Source organism: Gigantopelta aegis, chromosome 4 (assembly GCF_016097555.1).
Source record: "Gigantopelta aegis isolate Gae_Host chromosome 4, Gae_host_genome, whole genome shotgun sequence".
In the NCBI taxonomy this organism is placed as follows: domain Eukaryota; kingdom Metazoa; phylum Mollusca; class Gastropoda; order Neomphalida; family Peltospiridae; genus Gigantopelta; species Gigantopelta aegis.
Genome location: NC_054702.1, coordinates 103,433,939 through 103,454,110, shown reverse-complemented (window position 1 = coordinate 103,454,110; position 20,172 = coordinate 103,433,939). Strand labels below are relative to the sequence as shown.

Genomic DNA, 20,172 nt, shown 5'->3' with positions numbered 1-20,172 from the left:
ACCCGTTCTATGGGCAATCTTCGCTTGAAGTTGGGCAGTTTAACATGGGTTTCAATGGCAGATGACATCTGTGTAGTGAGACCTAGCTTTATTTTTATATTCGTCTTTGAAAAACGAAACTACATCATTACCTCACTTCCGTAAACAAAAGTGGTTCAAGGAAAGCAAGTCTTGAGAGAGAATATCGATTATTAGTCTCTCGTGTGGCATCGAACACCAGTTCTATGGAGTTAGTCTCGATTCAGAGAGAACTCTAGTTCTGCACGGAAATATTGGATCATTGATTGATTGCCAAATTCGTGGTTTTGTGGGCGGTAGGTTGGATCTTGTGTAAGTTTTGGACTGACTTCCAAGACTTGTTCATTACTGACTGCAGGCCTGAGTTCAGTACCGATTTTCGTAATGCATATCATTTATATTTCACAACTGCTGAGTTATTTATAGCACACCACATTGGGATTTCAAGCAGAAGTGAGTGTAGTGTGACACTGATAGGACTTTAGCAATGACATTGAAGTGGTCTGACCATGGAATAAAAGCTAATTATCTTGATAATTATTTCCACTTTCTTTAAACAATTACTAACTGTAACTCAGGTTTCTGTTTCACTGCTATAGCGCATAATATGGTCACATGGATGAATCATTATTTGTGGATGACTCAATGGTTGGGTTTATTAGAAAATAACTAAGGTTGCATTCAAATGTGTTCTGCTGGCTATGCAAAAATCTCCAGAATTTCAGAAGGACTGTTTCCTTATTCGAGCACCTCTAGCAACTTTTGATACTATTGATCTCGGAGATGATTTGCCAACTAAGTCAGGCCATCCCAGTGTATCTCACAGAGGTTGTAACAAGGACAGTGTTGAAGAAAAAATAATTTCTGTAAGAAATGACACTGATAATAGTTGTCTTAAGACAGTGGAAGAGGAAGAATCAAAACCAGAGACACTGAAAAGTGAAAAGCCGAGCCCCAAAAGGGAATTCTTTAAATTTGATAAAAAGAAAGATAGTTCTAAAAAGGATTCACCAAAGCCTGATAAAAGAAAAGGAAGCCCTAAAAAGGATACAAAGGGAGACAAATGCAAACAAAGTTCAAAGAAGGAGTTGTCCAAAGCTGACAAGAAAAAAGAAAAAGATAATAAGAAGGCCAAGAGTAACACCAAATCACCTGAAAGGGTTGAAAGTCCTGCGGTATTGCCTCAAAATGTACATGTAAGTGCTCCACAAACTAGTTGTTCAGAAGCAAGTTACGACTATGAAAAGGAAATTGATAATTATGTGTATATCAGACATGAGCCATATATTCCTGGCAGCAACAATGACAATATTTCACAGGAACAGATAAACAGATGCTTGTCACAGTTCAATGGTGAAGGAAAAAAGGTTGAAACAGTTTTCATTCCACCTCCTACATCACTAAATCAAAATAAGACTATTCCACAACTACAGAGAACGTCTTCATTTTCATCTTCCAGTTCTGAATCAGATTCTGAAATCTCCCGCCATATAAAACACAGGTCATTTCAGCAGCCACACAATGAACATGTTGGTAATAATTCTTCACAACCTTTACAGAGTCCTCTAACTCTTTCTCCAGAATTGGTGGATCCCAATTCTATTACCTCACCATCAAAGAAAAAGGCATATCAAAAACGTTTATGGAGGCAACAAGTAAAAACATCCCCAATTGCTCGTCCCAGAAGCACAACTCCCATCAGTGTCGTAACTCTTGATGAATACTCAAGTGTCCTAAGCTCACCAGAGAACTCGCCACTATCACCAACTCTGCACTTGGGGGACAAGTTGAAAATCACACTGCCAGCCGATGAGTTTTCTATCAAGCCCAGGAGTCCAAGAACTGGAACAAGCTTGTCCGTAAGTTCCGATGACAACGAAGAATCAGTGTTTGAGTTCAACGAAGAGCTTCTCTTCACTCACACCCGCTCAGCACTAGTTGTTGATGAGTGTGGAAACATTCCCTCATCTCCACGAAGAGTTCTGATCCCACCCACAATTTCTCCTTCCTCTTATCCCAAGCTTGTCACAGCCAGTGTTTCGGGAGACACCGAAGCAGCACCCAGATTGTTGTATTACCAAACCCCATCTGAACCTGCTGAAGAAGAGAACTGGGCAGTGTTTTCTGATAATCCGGATGAGCAGAATTGTGTTAGTGAAGATAGTAATCACTGTGAAGACTTGCCTAAACCCATCTATGCACAAGGCGAATGTGTACTCCCTCTAGAGGAGGACATTTTGACTGTTAACATCAACAGCTCTGATGTGAGTGGTAAGCGCAATATAGACATTGTTCTGTCATCCTCATCCAGCAGCACTAGTCAGCCAAGTCCATCAACGCCAGAGAAACCAACAACTGATAACACTGTGACCTGCACAAACCAGACCGAAGAGCCACCAACAGGTGAACCATCCACCAGTGAAGATGTTTTAACCAGTGATAATGACATAGCCGTGAATCAGAACATGTGACAGATATATACTATGTAAGTATATGTACTTAAATTTATTTTTATTTTTTATTTTTATTTTTCTGTGATTGGGTGAGATTTGGGTGTTACTTTTAGTTTTACAGTGGTGGAATCAAGTTCATCAACTGACGACTAAGTCAATTCCAACATCACGTGATGCTGATGAATATACTGACAGGCCAGACATACATGTATTGTTCAATAATTAACTTTCTTTTTGAAATGGAACAAAGATACTATTGTTTGTTACTCTCTGTCTTTCATTGCATATACATATATACTTATACTTCTATTTGCACAAGAAAGTTGGCATTCATCTCCTAATGGAGGTGTGGACTCCTACTTGGATACAGACCCATCATCTACATTGGTCTGTTTGTCCATCTGTAGTTCATCTACTGTTCTTTAATGTCTATTTCCTTCCACAGGTTTGATGGAGTGGGAATGGGAATATGGTAGTGTAGTGAGCACATTGATTTGTTAATCATCAGCTACTGGATGTCAAACCTACATTTATATATATATGTGTAATTCTGACATACAGACTTCAGAGGAATTCTGCTACATTTTTTCATTAGTTCATGTCAAGTCATAGGGTTTAACGGGCATAATCAGATCAAGCTGTTGTAGCGCATACCTTTTTTCATCAGGAGCAAGGTATCTTTTATATTCCCACAGACAGGACAGCACATATAACTTTAAATATATCAAAAATGAGCCACTGGATTGGATGGGGAAGAACCACATTGGAGGGTCTGTTGAGGGAACTACACTTGTAGATCATATAGAAGGAGAAGAAATTTTCATCCTAAGGCAGGCTTCTAAACATTTTGAGAATGTTTGTTTCGTTCATGCATTGCTCTCGCGAATCTAATTTTGCATAACCTATTTTTTGTTTGCACGAAATTTGGAGCACCATTTACTTGGATATCAAGGGTTACACAAAAAGGAAATGAGTCACCTGGATTTATTTCTGTGTAACTGATAAATGGGTCACACAGATTTTCAATCCTCATAGGCCTCAGGGCTAGCTCTGGCACTTGCCAAATTCGCCAATTGCGAATTTTGAAATCAGTTGGCAAGTTTTATTTTAATTTGGCGCAATAATTGCATGCAATAATTGACATTTTAAAAGGAAAATAACTGTCGATTTCTGTAATGTTTGAAGTTTAATAGACAATTTGGCGAAATATTTTGCTCATCCAGAGATAGCCCTGGGCCTTTAAGGCCGTAATCAGATTTATATATTTTTTTTATTTGCACCCACTTTGGTCGCATGAACTAATTTCAATACTATTGAATATGATAGACAACAGACATGTATGGAAGTGGGTGCAGATGCAAAAAACCTTTACAAATCTGATTGTGGCCTACATGTAATACATCAACCTGAGACCAGAATAGGCAACACCAGGCCTGGTGCTTATAAAACTTTCTAGACTTGAGACTCATTAGAATCTTGAGACGTGAACGTCATGGCAATGCCATACAAATTGTATACATGTGACGTCATTAGAGATTGAGTCTGGACTCTAAAAGTTTTATAAGCACGGGCCCAGGCTTTTTAGAATTATCCATTGGCATAAATCATTTATGGGTTAAGCAAAAATTAATTCTGACAACCCATTTCGTCTTTGTGTAACCTGTCATGACCACATAAATGAAGTCCTAAATTTAGAAGCCTGCAGAACTGATAACTGAATTGTGTTATCACTTATTTTGTGCTGAGACCATAATTAAGGGCTGTTCGAGAACTTATCACACTGGGGATTGTAAACAATTTTTGATATGCCCACCACCCACAAAATAATATATTAAAGCCAAGTAGTTATACAGACACATTGTATACTGTGAAATCCATTGTTTTCGTGGGCTTAACTATTCATGGTTTTGCTAAAAAAAAACCCACACATTTTATTGGATACATAAATTTGTGGAATGCTAAAGGTAGTATCATAAATTTTTATTAGCCTCCCCAAATGTTTTCATTCACATTTTCCATATAGCCACAGCGACTTTTATGACTTAACTATGACCTCATTTGGACCCACAGTGTCACAATATTAGTGTTTGAAGCAGTGCAGTATTATTTCTGTTATAGGTGGCACTGTTGTATATACTCAAATATTCGGTGTACAGAACAGCGATCTGTATCATAGTTGCATTCGTATTCGTCACTAGCTGAATCGAATACATGAATGCATATATGTAATGTTAACTGTATATTTTATGTTTCTAATTGACACTAACCAAAACGCAATACAAATTCAAATTCTTTATTGCTTTAAGTTTTTTCAACATATCAGCATTATACAAACATAAACATAAAATAAATAAATACTTATTCAATAGACCTCTTTCACATTCCCATTGCGCATGTGCATGAAGAGTACTGTCCCTTGCCTAATTGGACGGTATTGAGGCTGTATACAAATTGGGGGGGCATGATCGACAGTTGTCATGAGCGCCGTTAGTAGCTTCGTAGGAGCTGTGAATCTCTAGCGACTAACATACATATTAAATTTTGTATAAGATGTTAAAAAGGCTGCGAAAAACGGTCTACTAAAGTTTACATCGGAATGGTTTAAGACCAAAAAGCAGAAAGATTAATTTAGACGAAGTCTCTGGAGTTGCCTGTCAAGGGTATTTTAACAACTCAAAATTAAAAGATTCATACAATATAATTAACTTTAGTGGAATGTGTTTGCTACTTTTAACAATTAGAATTAGAGTTAAATATTCACGTGGATTTACCAGGGATGTATCAGTCTTTAAAATGTAATAAAATATGCCTCCCCTTCCCCCTAAAAAAACCCAACAAAACCCCTAACTCATATAAACCTTTATCACACAGATTCACAGCTCTATTTTCCCATTATCGTTTCATTAGAAAAAGACAGTCGTACAACTACTAATCAATGTCTATCCACAAATTATTTATTTTTGTATTTATTTATTTACTTATTTATTTATCTTATTTTATTTATTATTTTATTTTATTTTCACTATCATTTATAATAGATACATACAACTTCTCTTGAAATAAATAGAGAATACTCCCAAAGGTTGCATAGTACTAAAGAAGAGAGTTCTGTGTCAAAGTTTGAGGTGCAAATATTTACGGAGTAAAAGCAGCTGTGGGTGTGATTGGTAGTAATATGTGGCATTGATTATTTGTGCAAATACTATTATCCATTGACAATTAGGGTTGGGTACTGCGGAAAAAAAAGTACCACGGTATACCGCGTTGTTTTGTAATGTACCATGGTATACCACATAATAATGACATCATACTAATCACTGCAAATCAGTGATACAATAATTGCTCAACACACAATGTCATCTATGTGCCTTTGAACTTAAGGGCCAAACAAATATGACATACTACAATGAAATGCCTACAAGTAGAGATTTTGACTGATTCAGTTTATACTCTCTCTCTCTATATATATTTCCCCCTAAAGTTGAGTAACCATTAAGCAGGACTAAACATCTCATTTAGAGAATAGCTAATACTTGTAGGCAGAACATAGTTGCAGAGCCTTGTTGTATTTTAAGACCTTATAATGTAAATGAAATAAACATAACAGATGAATAAATTCTGTAGTTATCATTTCAGTTGAACTGCAAAAATAATGAAAATGACAAAGTTTAAACGAATGTATTCTATTATCACCATTTTAATTATACCAGTAGCTATTAACTACCAGTAACTTTTATATAGCTATCTTTATTTCAGTTGATGACCCAGGCAAACAGGTCCCTTTATGTTTTTAGTTTGCTACAATGTATTATTGTTCAAGTTAGTTAAAGGTAAATCGTCTTCACATCAATTTAGTTTCAAGAATAAACAAATTCCATAAACCTATGAATGTCTGAATAAATTATGTAGTGTGTCAGTTCCAGTCATTATTATCAGGATTACTGAATTTATTTCATATTCTTGTTTAGAAACATTAGTGCATTGGTGATTAATATGTGAAATATTTGTTATCGCGAACTCATATATTATCAGTGTAATGGTATTTAATGTCAAGCATAGGATCATTGTGGTATTAGAGCGGGAATCTTTGCCTGTGCGGTGGTAGGCAGAAATTTTGTGTATTCGTTATTTCTGACTGAGAGAGCGGCTGTAGGCCTTCTTGGGCTAACCACTTATGATGAAATAAGTTACTTGAAAACAGGTCCAACCAAACCATCACTGCCTACACAGTAACAATCGGACATTTGGGACATACGTTTTAAGCTAAGTTTACCAGCACACGTATTTCAAATCGATTTATAATCATTGTTTTGTGTTTTCAACTAGCTATTACTACAGTACCTACGTTAATACGTTAAAGTTTAAACAGTGTTGCCGTGACAGCGTTTATGACCAAAAATAAATAAATAATAAATTTAAAAAATTAATAATAAAAAATAGGGTTTTACATAACGCTGTTCACACTCACCCACCACCTGTAACGCTACAAAACGTACACACCCACCCATCCCTCCAGCATTATGTAGTATTTGGATGGCCCCTGATGTCTAGGATGGGCCGTAGCCCAGTGGTAAAACACTCGGTCGGACGCGTGGTAGGTCTAGGATTGATCCCAATCGGTGCCTCATTGGGCTATTTCTCATTTGCGTATGTGCATCACGACTGGAATAGCAACGGTCTTGGAATGAGCAAATGTAGTGGGTTTCCTCTCTAAGACTATCAAAATTACCAAACGTTTGACATTCAGTAGCCAATGTTTTTGTTCTGCTCTATATAAAGATAAAAAATGTAACCTGTGCCATTCCACTAGAGGCTCTGCATACGTCCCCAAACCTCCAGATATCGTGCCAATTCTACAGGCCCAATGGGCCATATATATAGGCTATGTACTATGGCCTGCGTCTTTAATCTCTTTGGTAATGAATTCATGTTTATAGAAGAAAAAACAATTTAGAAAAAAAATAGTCACACTGGCAGTATTTTATTTTATGAATACAAATGAGATAGTTTGGGCTTTCGTGGGGTTTTTTAAGTACGTAACTTATATGTATGTTTTAAACCGAATACTGTTTATAATTGTTTTCGTATCCAACTCGAGATTATAGCCAGTCACCCAACACAAAGACAAAGAAAACTTCATTATCTGTTATTGTTCTCAAAACACTTGCGTGTGACTGTCTTTCAGACTTTCACAGCTGGAAAAAACTCTTTCATTTTCATAAATTCATTGCAACGTGATCCTAGACTTTTGTATGTTTCTCTACCAGGGGCGGAGGGATGTATCATGCCTGTGCTAATATTATATCAGTAGATATAGGATCAATAAATTATAATTCCCCCCCCCCCCCTCCCCCTGAATATGTTTAAAATTAAATCTGTAAACTTTGAAAATTTCAACTAATAATGATTGTGTATATGTGAGAAACAATATGTAATCCTCATCAACACACCCACTTCAGTAAAATGAACTCAACCACGTGACCTAGATTTTACAACATTATCTGATACGACAAAACGGTAGAAACATGACAAATAAAAAGTAAACCGTGTTGTAGTTAGTAATAAAACATTCAGTATCAACAATGCAACATGTTTTGAACAGTATTATTATTTGATTGCATTTTGTAACTTTACAAGAAGCAGTTCACTATTGAATAGTAGACTGTTACCTGGACATGCAAATGGCGCTTATGCATACCGCGAGGCATATCTGTAGAACAAAATTGGTTGAAAGCATGTTTGATGACTAAAAATCGACATTAAAAAATTTTCTTAATTTTTTTTCACCAAATCGAAAATTCTTTTGCCAGGGTGAGCCCTGCAAATGTTGAATATCGCACATGTGTTGCAAACAACAAAATCATCATCTACCATGTTTTTGTTAGTGAAAACATTTTGAGATTCTAGATACTTTGGGAAATTCCGTTATTTTTTCTAAGATTTGTTAATGGAACACAAACAGTCTTTAATATTGAATGCTTTTTAAATAATTTCTCGAAATTATGTATTTTGTTTCATGACACTGATAATTTATTTCTTGGAAATTTCCGTAAAGTTATCGTCCACGGAAAGTCCCGAATTATACCGGTACAGTAAACAACGTACCGGTACATACCACGACAGAAAAAAATACTGGTAATACTGCACACCTCTATTGACAATAAATAAATTCACTTTATTTGTTATACAGTTGTTATGCAGTATATACCAGAGGTTGAAACTAATGCGGGGTACCCCCAAAAATGGAACTGCAATTTTCAGCAAAAATGACGTTGCTATTAAAAACATTAATTAAATCTCTTAAATGATAGTTGCCCCTCAATTTTCTTGCAGGTAGATTAGATGTGAGGTGCCATACTTTCTATTGCTGTACTTCCTGGGTGTGTTCAAATGCTGCTGATATCAGTTTTATTAGTAAACATTAACATTATCGGCAATAGGAATTGATTTGGTCTATTAGAACCCAGAGTGACATCACTAATGGTAGGTTTAGCACTGAAACAAACACAGTGACATAACAAAACATTGTCTTGTTATTAAAATTTGACCAATCAAGATTATAGTGCCAGCGATATCTGCTACAAAAGCCTTTAAAGGAATGCTAAAGCAAGGCTTTTGGACTGGTGTACATATTCAACGATACATAATTCACATTATTGCTTAATATCAACAAGTATACTCGTATAATTAATTAATAAAACAGTTAAATGTGACGGCTATTTTATATAACGGGCGCAGCCATTTTGTACCATCCCAGTGAATACGCCCTCTGACAAGCTGGTGGTTACGTAATACCTAACGTGTCACGTCAGGAATTCATCTTCGAACTAAAGAAACAAAACATACCTGATTTTTGCGAATGCATCGCAATATTTTGTAATAATATCTATCCCAGTAACACAGCAACGTGTATATGTGCTTTATTTTTCAATACAAAATAAACCACCATTGTCAAAGTGTTGAAATAACTGTATTATATTTTGTATATAAATTAACCCGCATACTGAAATAATAGTCGGAGTGTTTTGCTTAATTTGTCTTTTCTATCCGTGGCCTGTACCAGTGGTTCTTGATTGGCAGGTGTTATTTAGACGGTCCCTAGACACTGTGTCTAGACACACTAAAAGGACATGCCTCTTTTATTAAGATCACAGGGTATTGTGTGATAACCTCAAATCGTAATGGACTTTACCAGCTTTATTACTGTAAGTAATTCTGTAAAACCCTTGATTAAGTAGACTTTCCCATCTAAAATCACAAAACTGACCAGTCCCAGAGAAAAGAAAATTATCACTTGGGTATCGTGAGTGGTCGTTTTTGCTCGAACGTATCCTACCAATAGGCCTAATAATATGCTTTTTTTCTTCGAATTATTTAAAAGAAAAAAATACTATAACTCCATTTTGTTATATTGATGCAAATTGAAATATATTTAGTTAAATAGTTTATTATACTATCAAGTCATTTATGTTGTTTTACAAGTCAGGTTGATGAAAGCAAAGCGCCTTGTCGTAAATTAGAGCATTTGTTTACATTGTGCATACTAGACAAATTGGACCTGAGCTGACATCACTTCGCCCCAAGCTATACCACCGGACGTCACAAAAACGAAACAAACTGGCTGCCCCCAGTTAGCAGGAATAATCACGTTTTTTTATTAATTCTAAAATTACGCGTTTTTCATTTTTTAAAGTGTCAGTATGTGTCGGTGGTCCGGGTATGCATCTTTCCAACACGTAAGGCTCTTGTTGGAGTTTAGTCTACCTTTAATGGATGATAATATCTGATATTTACGAAGTTTTAAAGCATATATGAGCCGTCACACGCGAAAACCTACAACTTAGCATGGCGTCAGAAACTGAATAAACACGGCTCAAAGTTTGAAGTCACATGTAAATGCGGAATTAAAAGTTGACATGCTGTTTGCGTTGTTTGTTTTGAAGAATTTAGAAGATAACTTCTTCTTCGTTACATGCAGATCAGTTTGAAGTAAAACATATTTGTTACCTACGAGGTACAGCATAACGAGGGTCATATTTATCATACGATTTCCCTCGTATGTCATAACTAAATCGTATGTCCTCCTGACATTGTCGTTTAATGATTGGCTGTTGCAAGAGTACATTTCTTTCTGATTGGCTGACACGACATTCCACAGATACTACTTTCTTCATTAATACATTTTTATTTCGAGTGTAAGCTGATCACATGCCGTAATGACAAATACTTGTTTTTAATTAATTTAATAAAACATTAATTGATTATTTATGATAACTTGTATTATATTACGATGCGTTAATAATGTTAAAAAAAAAATTCAATAGGAATTTTGCACTTGAATTTTTCCAGCATTATTAAAACAGAAACGTCATGTACCCAATTTATAGTATTGTAAGGAGATGCAAAGTGACGTCATTGGAATACTGACGTCATTCAAATTCAAAACTAATTATTTCAATTACTGTGTATTTGTTTGCTTTTTAGTATACACATGCTTTAAAATGTACAGCTGTTGATACATGTGAACTCTTTACTTATGGGCGTAAATATCACGTAACTTTAGAACAGGTTGTGATTTGGTTTTCAAGACATCAATGAACAAACATTACTCCGCCGTTAAGGAAACGTTAGTTTGTAAACAATGACTGGAATGTTCATTTAGCAAGACAGTTCTACGGTAATAAACAGAATATTACATTTGTGTCCATGACAGACGATGTTTACGACACTCGTGCCTAAATTATCGCATTTTCCTCGCTCTCGCGTGGGAATATGATAATTTAGGCACTCGTGTCGTAAACATCGTCTGTCATGGACACTCGTATAATATCCTCTATATCTGTATGTACAATAGTGTTTGGTCACTATTTTGTATTTTGTACCTGAGAACATTGGTCGTGATTGTTAGCGATGCCATCAGTACTGTGATACCAGGCCCGTTGGACGGATTTTCAAAGTAGGTGGGGGGCTAATTTTTATGGTTGTATAAAATGTGTTGTGTGAAACCACGTGCGCCGCAGGCGCGAAGCCCCAAAGCCCCATAAGGGCCTGGATACACATTTACAAGCATAGGGAGAAGTCCTATATATATCGATATGGTATGTAAGTATCACACATTTTTATAACGTACATGATTATACATAACATAAAGTTCAGCAACTTTTTCAGAGTGGTAGACCCATGCAACCCGATACGATCCTAATTTGATGTTTGGTCTAAATTATGAATATTGTATATAACTTCAGGCCCGTTGCCAGCATGATTAGCAGGGGGTGGGGGGATCGAAATTTGATGTAAATGGAACTCGACAAATGCGAGTGCCGAAGGTATGGGGCTGTAGATGAGGGAGGGGGAGGGGAGGGAGTTTCCCTAAATTTATATATATATATATATATATATATATATGTATATATATATATATATATATAGAACCCCTTGCCAAACAATGAGATGACGCCGATTACACTCGAGAATAATACACAAACTTTTGTTGCGAGATATACTAACAAGTTGCATTAAGTTGTGGTATGCATGTAAAATGGCTTGGTCACAGAGCCACAACAAGAAACCGTTTGTTTTCAGTTGTACCAATGTATTTATAATAAATGATACATGGCATACACAACGTCCTTTGATAAATCATTGGTTGGGACGGGAAATAATCAAACGGGCCAACTGAGGAGGATCGAACCTTCAGCAAATGGAAATTCAGACAGACGTTCTTGCTACGTTATCCCAGTCATTTGGGGACAAGGACTTTTATATGTAAAATCCAATTTTTTTTCTTCATTTGAGCGGAATTCTCAATCCTGCGTGGGGGGATCGCCCCCCCCCCCTCCCCCCGGCTACAGGCCTGATATGGTATTTAATATGTTTGCTTCAAACATTCAAACGAAGTACCTTATGACTGCGCATAATAAACCCTCATGAGTTTATAATAAAGAGACCATCCTGAGTTTGTAGCTATATTATCAAGCTGTCAGCTAGTCTAAACTGTTATAAATAAAACTTACATCTTTCTTAGGTTAAATAATCTTGCTTCGAATTTAAATAGCTGTATATGCAATACAGTTACATTTCTGACCATTCTCATGTCGGTAGCAACCGAGAAGTCAGAGGGGGGACTATAGCCCCACTTTTATAAACCCGGTTTAAAATATGGCTTTTGCCCCCCCCCCCCCACCAACTAGACTGTGTCCCTCCACTACAGATTGTGCCCCTCACCCCACCCCTAACTCCAGATATCGTTCCTACGGGCCTGATTCTAATGCTTTATATACCATAGCTCAAATTTCATATGTATCATTTAATTTTATTCCAAATACCGAACAAAATTTTAAATAACTTGGTGAAAAGAAATCCCGACAAGAATCCTGAATGTATTTATCTGTATAATGCTTTATAAATATTTAAATCATGTTAAATACAATAAATATCTGCATACATAACGCGTGCACACATTAATAATATTTCAGCCCATATCCGATATTTATTGCATACGAATCCAAACCGATGGTTTGTCAGGCGTTAACAACCAAATATTTTTTATTTCGTGATAAGCAATAATTCACAAATGTCTCCAATAAGTCTTGTTGGATGTCGATAGAATTTTCGGGTTCCCTACTGATAGAATAATTAATTATGGAGTTTTGTACATTCCTATTGCATGGCCTCCCATTGTCTATGCCCCCCAACTTGTCCACAGGTCTATTTTTGTGAGATCTCGCGTGAGTTCATGGTTTGCATCCTCGAGTTGTCCCACAACGGGCACATGTGCAGTGGAATGTGAAAGAGGTCTATTGTTTTGATAATGTCCAGACCTGTTTTGTATTAGATCAGATGCATAGACCAATCCTTTTTTGTTCAACATACTGGACTGGTACCCTGCGTGTATCTTGATTTCACTTCTGTCAAAAAAAGCCTGCATGACATCGCATAGTCTTGTTTAACCAGCTTTACTCCTAACGTGAGTCACGGACGAGTGTATTTTGTTAGTGTATGCAATGTAGCTTCAATATACAAGCGTCTAAATAGCCGATTAAAACAAACTAAATTTGTATAATTCTAAACGAGAATTCTGGCAATATATATATATATATATATATATATATATATGGTTTTAAATTGATTAATACATATATCAAAAAACAAAATGAAAATGTGGACATGTTAGTATTTCTTAAAAAGAACATGATAATGAACTAAATTATAGACACATCCATGATTAATCAGTTTTTACTTTAAATAAATAACTAAGTTTTTTCTTCATTTCTACAAAACCTTTACACTTTTGTGTTCATGGACATGAATACATATTGTTATTCGTCACCTCATGTTCATGATATGTATTGTATTTGCCACCATGTGTATTCATTACACCCCTAGTTGTGGCTGCCGTGGGACATTTGAAAAGATAAAAGAATGTTAATACACAAGGTCAAAATTGACGTGTGTGCTGACCAGAGACCAACGCAATATATTTTTTGGCCTTATTTTTGTTGTGTTCTTATATTCATCCTCTGCACTAGTCCTCGAGTTACACAATAAATTAGACCACTTTGAATAAAAGTCCTTTTACAATACAGCAGAACTACTAAAGATTTATACTTATAATTACACTGTCCAGACAGGTGTGTAGAGGATGGATGGCAGGTTTCCAGGATTGAAAACCACCTACTCAAAGCTAATTTGCTTTTTTTTTTTTTCAATATATTTTCTAGAGAAGCATGACCCAAACCCCATAGAATTTTTGCTCACCAGTCTAAACCCCTCTGCATAATTTCCTGCGCACATGCCTTCTGCTTCCACAACATGGTCTGTTCTGGAACAAGTACCAAAATAAATTATCATGACTGTTTATTGTTGTATGCTCCCAGAGGAACCGTTATATATATATATATATATGCAAGTGTGAAAGAGATATATATCTTGATTGTATTCATCCTGTTTTGTCAGCAACTTCCATTACATCAGCCTCGGTGGTGTAGTGGTTAAGCCATCTGACATAAGACTGGTAGGTTCTGGGTTCACCTCCTGGTACTAGCTCTCACCCAGAGTGAGTGTATCGACTCAATAGGTGGGTGTAAGGCTACTGCACTGACATTTCTCTCACTAACCACTAACAACTAACCTACTGCCCTGGACAGACAGCCCAAATAGCTGAGGTGTGTGCCCAGGACAGCGTACCTGAACCTTAATTGGATATAAGCATGAAATAACTACAAATGAATGAATACGACTGCTGCAAAAAATTGGTTATTGAATGGAGGAATGTGAAAAATCAATGAGCTATTACGATAATGAGGTGTTTATATATATATATTATGTCATCAATGCACATACATACAGATTACATTAAACAGTTTCTTTCACGATGGCCTGTTCAGTTAATACTGGTTTAACAAATATCTATTGCTGATATTGAATGCATATTTACAGTAAAGCTATCACATGTTGACCCTTTGACGTATCTTGACAGATTTATAATTTATACCGTTTTCATTAATGTTGTATCATGTGGGAATTCTCGCTGATTACATCCATCCAGTGATTGGCAAGAAGCATGATTGGGTTGTGATCAAAACAATAGACTGTCATATTACCATTAGTTGTAGTTCAATACACGGCTCAAAATAGAAAGTAAAATATGACCTGCTGCTATTTTAAAATACAGGAGAACCGAACTGTATACACCATAAATACAAGAGAACCGAATGGTATATACTGTAAATACAGGAGAACCAAACGGTATATACCATAAATACAGGAGAACTGAACAGTATATACTGTAAATACAGGAGAACTGAACAGTATATACTGTAAATACAGGAGAACCGAACAGTATACACCATAAATACAAGAGAACCGAATGGTATATACGGTAAATACAGGAGAACCAAACAGTCTATACCATAAATACAAGACAACCGAATGGTATATACGGTAAATACAGGAGAACCAAACAGTATATACCGTAAATATAGGAGAACCGAACAGTATATACTGTAAATATAGGAGAACCAAACAGTATATACTGTAAATATAGGAGAACCAAACAGTATATACTGTAAATATAGGAGAACTGAACAGTATATACTGTAAATACAGGAGAACTGAACAGTATATACTGTAAATACAGGAGAACCAAACAGTATATACTGTAAATACAGGAGAACTGAACAGTATATACTGTAAATATAGGAGAACCAAACAGTATATACTGTAAATACAGGAGAACTGAACGGTATATACTGTAAATATAGGAGAACTGAACGGTATATACTGTAAATACAGGAGAACTGAACAGTATATACTGTAAATATAGGAGAACCAAACAGTATATACTGTAAATATAGGAGAACTGAACAGTATATACTGTAAATACAGGAGAACTGAACAGTATATACTGTAAATACAGGAGAACCAAACAGTATATACCGTAAATACAGGAGAACCAAACAGTATATACTGTAAATACAGGAGAACTGAACAGTATATACTGTAAATACAGGAGAACCAAACAGTATATACCGTAAATACAGGAGAACCAAACAGTATATACCGTAAATACAGGAGAACCAAACAGTATATACTGTAAATACAGGAGAACCGAACAGTATATACTGTAAATATAGGAGAACTGAACAGTATATACTGTAAATATAGGAGAACCAAACAGTATATACTGTAAATATAGGAGAACCAAACAGTATATACTGTAAATACAGGAGAACTGAACAGTATATACTGTAAATATAGGAGAACCGAACAGTATATACTGTAAATATAGGAGAACCGAACAGTATATACTGTAAATACAGGAGAACTGAACAGTATATACTGTAAATACAGGAGAACTGAACAGTATATACCGTAAATACAGGAGAACTGAACAGTATATACCGTAAATACAGGAGAACTGAACAGTATATACCGTAAATACAGGAGAACCGAATGGTATATACGGTATACACTGTAAATACAGGAAAACTGAATGGTATATACCATAAATATAGGAGAACCAAACAGTGTATACCGTAAATACAGGAGAACTGAACAGTATATACCATAAATACAGGAGAACTGAACAGTATATACCATAAATACAGGAAATACAGGAGAACTGAACAGTATATACCATAAATACAGGAGAACTGAACAGTATATACCATAAATACAGGAGAACTGAACAGTATATACCATAAATACAGGAGAACTGAATGGTATATACCATAAATACAGGAGAACTGAACAGTATATACCGTAAATACAGGAGAACTGAACAGTATATACCGTAAATACAGGAGAACCGAACAGTATATACCATAAATACAGGAGAACCAAATGGTATATACCATAAATACAGGAAAACCGAACAGTATATACCATAAATACAGGAAAACCGAATAGTATATACCATAAATACAGGAAAACCGAACAGTATATACCATAAATACAGGAAAACCGAATAGTATATACCATAAATACAGGAGAACCGAACAGTATATATGGTATATACTGCCCAGCTCTAGGGTCCGCTGTTGAGGTTCAATCCTATGACCAAAGCACCTTAGGCGAGCGCTCAGTCGAAATCAGTATTTTAAAAAAATAGCAGCAGTCATATTTTTAATACTTCCAAAAGAAATATGTTCTGTTAAGATAAAAAAACATGGTCCGCTGGGGTATAATATCCGCCCGGACCCCCCCCCCCCCCCGCCTTTATTATTTTTAGTTAGGGTTAGGGGTGAGGGTTAGGGTTACGGTGGGGAGGGGGGGAGAGACCGAGCGGATATTTTTCTGTATTTTAGACCATTATAGGTAGTACTAGACCAAATAACTTCGGGCTGGGTCAAAGTTCGAGGTGCACCAAACTTTTGATAGAGAAGTGAACACCACAAGTCCTGTGATTGGTTATAAATGTGAGTGTGTTGGTTGTAAAAAATAATAGTTTTATCTGGGTTAAAAAAAAATGCAATTTTATTTCATCTAGTACGAATGTGTCAAGTAGCCTTGTGCTTGAAACATGTATGGGGTACCTATAAAAAAAAGTACTCGAATTTTGTGCTGAACTAGGGTAGTCATAGACATTACCCGTTATCTCAGAAACGAGCAGCTTGACCCCCATTTTTTTCTGATTCACTTTAAGTGTGAGGGGTGGTAGTATTTATATCCGTGGCGTTTATGTCAGTTGATATGTTGCAGGTAGGAGTTTTAGCCACATATGTTACTATTGTTGTCTATGGGATTTGATTTGGTAGTATACACCCTATAGAATTAAAATAGAACCACAAGTTAAACAGCATATGAGATTTGTAGATCTGTCTCTTACCTGTGGTTTTAAGAGGTGAATTTCTGTTTGACCTGCTACGTTTTAAAAATGGTCTGCCTTTTGCTTACTGCAGGATGCTATTATGAGCAGGGCTAGCTCTGGATCATCAGAAAAGTTCACCAAATTATCTCAAAAATGCAAAACCTATAGCTATTTACCAACAAAATATAAATTTTCACACGATTTTTTCTGCCAAATTAACATAAAATTTGCCAATTGTTCTTAAAATTCTGGTCTCAGCACTTTAGACAATGGGTGACATTCAAAATCCACTCTTTTCATATTTTATTTATGGTGTTCTATTTATTGTACTTTTTAAGAAAAGAAAGTTTGACAATGATATATGTCGGCAGCTATATCTGCCGAGTGCAGTGACTCGGTGAGTTGTATGATTGTCAGCATGAAAAAGGAGGTGGCAGTGGTAGTTTGCAATGTAGCCATCAAGGCCTGGTATCTACTAAAGTTAAAGTGTGTTTTGTTTAAAAACACCACTAGAGCACATTGCTTTACTAAGCATCGGCTATTGGATGTAAAAAAATTGATAATTTTTACTCTTAGTCTTCAGTGGAAACCTGCAACATTTTTCCATTAGCAGCACTTTCTGACAGACATGATAGCACATACCACAGCATTTGAAACGTATGCGTGGGGCATTGGTTGGGATGGAAAAAACAACAATCTAAGAATGGGCCCATCAATACAGTTCAATCCTGTAACCAAAGCACTTCAGGCGAGTGCTCTCTTCTAGCTGAGGTTAATCCCTCCCCTTGCTGCCTACTAATTAACATGGCTACATATCTAACATGACTGGTATATCAAATGTCGTGGTACGTGCTATCCTGTGACCAAAGCACTTCAGGCGAGTGCTCTCTTCTAGCTGAGGTTAATCCCTCCCCTTGCTGCCTACTAATTAACATGGCTACATATCTAACATGACTGGTATATCAAATGTCGTGGTACGTGCTATCCTGTAACCAAAGCACTTCAGGCGAGCGCTCTCTTCTAGCTGAGGTTAATCCCTCCCCTTGCTGCCTACTGATTAACATGGCTACATATCTAACTTGACTGGTATATCAAATGTCGTGGTACGTGCTATCCTGTAACCAAAGCACTTCAGGCGAGCGCTCTCTTCTAGCTGAGCTAAATCCCTCCCCTTGCTGCCTACTAATTAACATGGCTACATATCTAACATGACTGGTATATCAAATGTCGTGGTACGTGCTATCCTGTAACCAAAGCACTTCAGGCGAGTGCTCTCTTCTAGCTGAGCTAAATCCCTCCCCTTGCTGCCTACTAATTAACATGGCTACATATCTAACATGACTGGTATATCAAATGTCGTGGTACGTGCTATCCTGTATGTGTGATGGTGCATACATATATATATATATATAACAGATCCCTTGTTACTAATTAAAAAGTATATATAGTATATATGTCAAAATTACCAAATGTGTGACATCCAATAGCTGATGAATATTAAAGCAATGTGCTCTAGTGGTGTCAATTATGGACACGTCTCGATCATTCAAAACTAATTGTTTTTAAAGTGTTAGCATAGCATTACCTATGATCATGCTATATACACTGATGAGTCGCAGTCAAACTCTACTATGTTTATTCACCATTTGTAATTTAATGTATCAAGATATTAATATGCCACACTTAGAAAAATTTCAGCTTCCAAGGTTAAGGTGTTTCAGTATATCAATATACTGTAGTTAGATAAATTGCAGTCCCTACAGTTAAGATATTTCCGCATATCGTTTACATGTAAATAGATTATATATCGTTTATGCTTACGACATTCCAGTACATCAATATGCCATATTTAGACAAATATAGCCTAATATAAGCTTAAAACGTTTTGATGTAACAGTATGCAACATCTAGACACATTGTAGCTTCCAACCTTAAAGGTAGGGTCAACTCAAACAAGAGCCTTATGTGTTGGAAAGATGCATACCTGGACCACCAACACATACTGACACTTTAGCAAATGAAAAACGCGTAATTTTAGAGTTAATAAAAAAATATGATTATTCCTGCTAACTGGGGGCAGCCATTTTGTTTTGTTTTTGTGACGTCCGGTGGGATAACTTGGGGTGAAGTGACGTCAGCTCCTGACCATCTCCTGTATGTACAGTGTAAACAAAAGCAGTAATTTTCGACAAGGTGCTTCTCTTTGATCAACCTGACTTGTAAAACAGCATAAATGACATAATAATATAATAAACTATTAAACTAAATATATTTCAAGTTGCATTAATGGAACAAAATGGGGTTATAGTATTTTTCTCTGTTAAATAATCTAAAGGAAAAAGGTACACTATTAGGCCTATTGATTTGCTACATTGGAGCAAAAACGACAAC

The 20,172-nt window shown here is 36.1% G+C and overlaps 1 protein-coding gene across 1 annotated transcript in view; it reads left to right on the top strand.

Annotated features, from left to right (window-relative positions):
* Positions 1-232: 232 nt before the first annotated feature.
* LOC121372440 overlaps positions 233-20,172 on the top strand; it is a 37,598-nt gene continuing 17,658 nt past the window's right edge. Inside the window, exon 1 of the mRNA XM_041498745.1 lies at positions 233-2,503. Within this exon, the coding sequence (XP_041354679.1) occupies positions 720-2,489 (1,770 nt within the window). The 5' untranslated portion in view covers positions 233-719 and the 3' untranslated portion in view covers positions 2,490-2,503. The remainder of the gene's footprint in view (positions 2,504-20,172) is intronic.